Source organism: Sinocyclocheilus rhinocerous, unplaced genomic scaffold (genome assembly GCF_001515625.1).
Source record: "Sinocyclocheilus rhinocerous isolate Xijiao unplaced genomic scaffold, SAMN03320098_v1.1 scaffold3125, whole genome shotgun sequence".
Classification (NCBI taxonomy): Eukaryota; Metazoa; Chordata; class Actinopteri; order Cypriniformes; family Cyprinidae; genus Sinocyclocheilus; species Sinocyclocheilus rhinocerous.
In genome coordinates this window covers 167,355-171,281 of record NW_015641451.1, presented here as the reverse complement: position 1 = coordinate 171,281, position 3,927 = coordinate 167,355, and the positions used below count along the sequence as shown (strand labels likewise).

General features: G+C 40.8%; 1 protein-coding gene across 1 annotated transcript in view; it reads right to left on the bottom strand.

The window, feature by feature from the left end:
* Positions 1-1,957: 1,957 nt before the first annotated feature.
* LOC107754984 (transmembrane emp24 domain-containing protein 6-like) overlaps positions 1,958-3,927 on the bottom strand; it is a 2,999-nt gene continuing 1,029 nt past the window's right edge. The window contains exon 4 of the mRNA XM_016571630.1: positions 1,958-2,283. Within this exon, the coding sequence (XP_016427116.1) occupies positions 2,053-2,283 (231 nt within the window). The 3' untranslated portion in view covers positions 1,958-2,052. The remainder of the gene's footprint in view (positions 2,284-3,927) is intronic.

Here is a 3,927-nt window from a genome sequence, read left to right as displayed (position 1 = left end):
ACATGCAGCAAAGTTTCAGGAGTGACTGAAAAAGCAGAACGGATGGGATAGAGGAAAGTCCGTACTGTACTGTTTTAGGCATGAGGCATTTTGTTATATAGCGCTTTCATTGTATTACTGTACACCCAACGCGCTTGTTACAGGGTTTGTGGCTGTTGGTCCTGTTAGCAGCACGTAAAACAACTTTTATTTTAAATAGCCTAGAAAGCGAGCAAATAGCGCTTTCATACGTTAATCCCTAAAAAGCTGTCACTGACTTCGCGATTCCGTGATTTGAAGCTCTCAGAACAAGTAATATCTTATTTACATCGTGCATTAAGTGAATTCTGACTGTGTCACCCTGTATCTACTTATATATATCTTTATTAATATCTTAATATATTATTATATCCCAAAAATGGAATGAACAGCCTTGCGTTCTCATCATGACCGATTTACAAGAGCTACATTGGACAAACAAACCGAAAGCAGAACGGATCCATGCTACTCCTTTGGGCTACGCAACGCAGACCATCTCCTCATTGGACGTGCCTTTAGAGAGAAATGCATCTTTACGGATTACATAATTATGGAAGCTTATGGAAGCCATTTGCTCGCTTTCTAGGCTATAATCAATTTCAATTTATATTAATTATGAAACTGTATATATTAATAGTTCACTGGGTGTCACAGGTTGTGTTGAGAAGCAAGGCGAAGGAGACAGCAGGTAAAGTCCAAAACTCTCAGTTTAATAAACAACTGCAACCAATGGGCAGAATGGCGAGGGAAAACATAACTTGATATAACGGTGACCGGACAAAGAGTGTGTGTGAGGGTCGAGGAGCAACTTAAATACATAGACAAACACGGATAATTAACTGGACACAGCTGATGGAGGTAAACTAATAAGGCTAACCGAGACCAGGAACATAACCAAATAAGGGCACACAGGAACTAAACCAAAACAGAATACATGAAAACACAGAAACAGGGTGTCCATGGCAACTGAAAGTGTGACATTAGGAGGCATGAAAGATAGTAGTTACTGATTGGCTACTACCACATTCAACTGAGTAATTAGTTCATCAGAGTTTCTTGTTACTTAGTTGTTAATAGAATGCTAATATTGTTACTGATTTGTTACTCATTTGTTCCTGTGTAGTTGACTGCACTGATACAGCTGAGAGACACTGCAGCTGCTGATGGAGGTTATTTCTTATAACAGTCTCATTTACTCAAAAATGTTTAAGTCTTGTACTGATTTATGAGTCTTTCTGGATCTTTAATGTGTTTTTCACTCATAACTTCACCATGGATGTATTTAATTCATCATTCAAAATGTTCCACCATTAAACAATCCAATGAAATCTGACGATACTTACAGTATGCAAGGAAACAGCAGCCAGAGTCCTCGTGTCCTTTCAATCCAGAATTACACAAAATGAGTTCTGCCTAACATCTCCTTTTGTGTGTCATAGAACATTAAACTTTAATTCCTCATTTTTTCTTCTTCTTCTTCTTCCACAGTGAAAATCTCAAATGATGTACTGTGTTAAGAATCATTCTGTGACTGAAATGTCAGTAGTGAAAATTATGTTTTTGGAGTTCAAATTATATTTTCGCACTTTTTTCATAATTAAGTAAAATTATAGCTTGATTGGAAATGACTCGAAGATATTCTGCTCACAAGTGATATTTACCTTTGTTTTTCAATTTGATAATTGTTTCACTGGGAATGGTGGAAATGATGCCACAGTCATGCCGCAGTCAGAATAATAAATATTATAATGTATTGTAATAGTTATCATTTTAATGAATTTTATATTTTAACATTGAAAGTCTTCCCAAAGAAGCATTTGAAAAGCATGAACATAATCATGAGGAAGTCGGTTTTAATATGATATTCAAATAATCAAATAAAAGACAGAAATAATTTGCTTTTAGTTTAAATTAATTCTTGGTTCATAAAAGTGTTCAAAAGACCCCTGTATGGCTGTATTATGAAGAAAGAGACAGGTTTGGCGTTGATGTTAACAGCGGGGTTTGTCTCCCTCTGCTGGTTTGGTGTTGATGTTAACAGCGGGGCTTGTCTCCCTCTGCTGGTTTGGTGTTGAAGAGTCTCTTGAGGCAGTAGAGTTGCAGGTATCCAGCTGTGATGATGAGCAGACTCTGGACAGCAGACCAGCTGTTCACGTAAGTGGAGTTGGACTGAAGCAGGTAGAAATCAGCACCGCGTCTCATTCGCTCGTAGTTATAATGACGCCACATGTGGAAGACAAATCTCTGCAACCTGCTGCTGCTTTCCTACACGAAGATTTGAGAAATGTGAATGAAATTTAAGGACTTGGTATGTCAAAATGAAATAAATTTCTCAAAATGTAATTTTATTCAAGTGTCTGGTGGAAATATATATCTTTTTTTTTTTCACCGAACAACTGATATACATGTAATGCAAAAAATTTTGTTTTTAAGTGTTTTCTTTCAAAACATAACCAATTCTATAAAATGTTTAATAAAGAAATAAATGAATAACTATATATAGCATATTATTAATTATGCTGCTCAAGATACATATTTTTAGTAAAGCTTTTAAATACGTATTATTGTCACAGTTGCACTACTGTGAGAAGCGAGGAACGAGGAGACGACGGATACTCACGAATAACAGTCTTTAATTATCACATTCAGGGGAACATAGAGCTGGCTGGAGACACACGTAGTACATGGAGACGTACAAGACCCGACAAACACGGACCGCACAGACTGGGACTTAAATACATGGGATAACGAGCTAGACCTGACGAGACACACCTGTGAGCAATAAACAATTAGACATACGGGCAAACTAGGTCACGGAGCACATGGTGAGCAAAAACTCACCCGGGTGGGAACTTGGGAGGAGGCCAGGGAGGAGGACGGGCACCCTACGCACAGACTGGGACTTAAATACATGGGATAACAAGCTAGACCTGACGAGACACACCTGTGAGCAATAAACAATTAGACATACGGGCAAACTAGGTCACGGAGCACATGGTGAGCAAAAACACAACACAGACAGTCCATAATCCTGACCTATCGCCCCCTTCCCGTGGGGATCCAGAAGGCAGCGGTGGAGCCAGAGCGATAGAGGACTGAGGAGGAGCCGAAGGGATGAAGGAGCCTGACGGAGTCGGAGGGACGAAGGGACGCGCGCAGCGGGGAGATGCTGGACTGGGCTCTGGGTCGGGAGTGGATCTGGCGAGATCATCCTCGGGACAGATGGTGAAAGGCGATCTATTTCTTGCCAGAGTCCACTCCACGAAAGTGGCGAAGCCTTCTCGAGGACCATCTAGCGTCATAGAATGCCCAGAGCGAGTCGTCCGGGTAGCTGGTGGTGTTAGCTAACATCAGGAACAGTCCTGTATGGTCCTCGAGAGATCGGTCCCCCTGCTCCAGCAGGAGGACGAGGTATTCGGGACGGATGAGGGGATCCATGGGGCACAACGGAAAAAAAAAAACACTGGGTAGAAAAAACGGAAACAAAAACGGAGGGAACACACGGATTAAACTGTTTTCGTCGGGTCTTCTGTCACGGTTGCACTACTGTGAGGAGCGAGAAATGAGGAGACGAGGGATACTCACGAATAACAGTCTTTAATTATCACATTCAGGGGAACATAGAGCTGGCTGGAGACACACGTAGTACATGGAGACGTTCAAGACCCAACAAACACGGAACGCACAGACTGGGACTTAAATACATGGGATAACGAGCTAGACCTGACGAGACACACCTGGGAGCAATAAACAATTAGACATACGGGCAAACTAGGTCACGGAGCACATGGTGAGCAAAAACACAACACAGACAGTCCATAATCCTGACAATTATATGTATCATGTTATGTATTATTCTGCTTTTGTAATGTGTTGTACCGGTTCTTAAACAATTCTTGAACTCAAAAA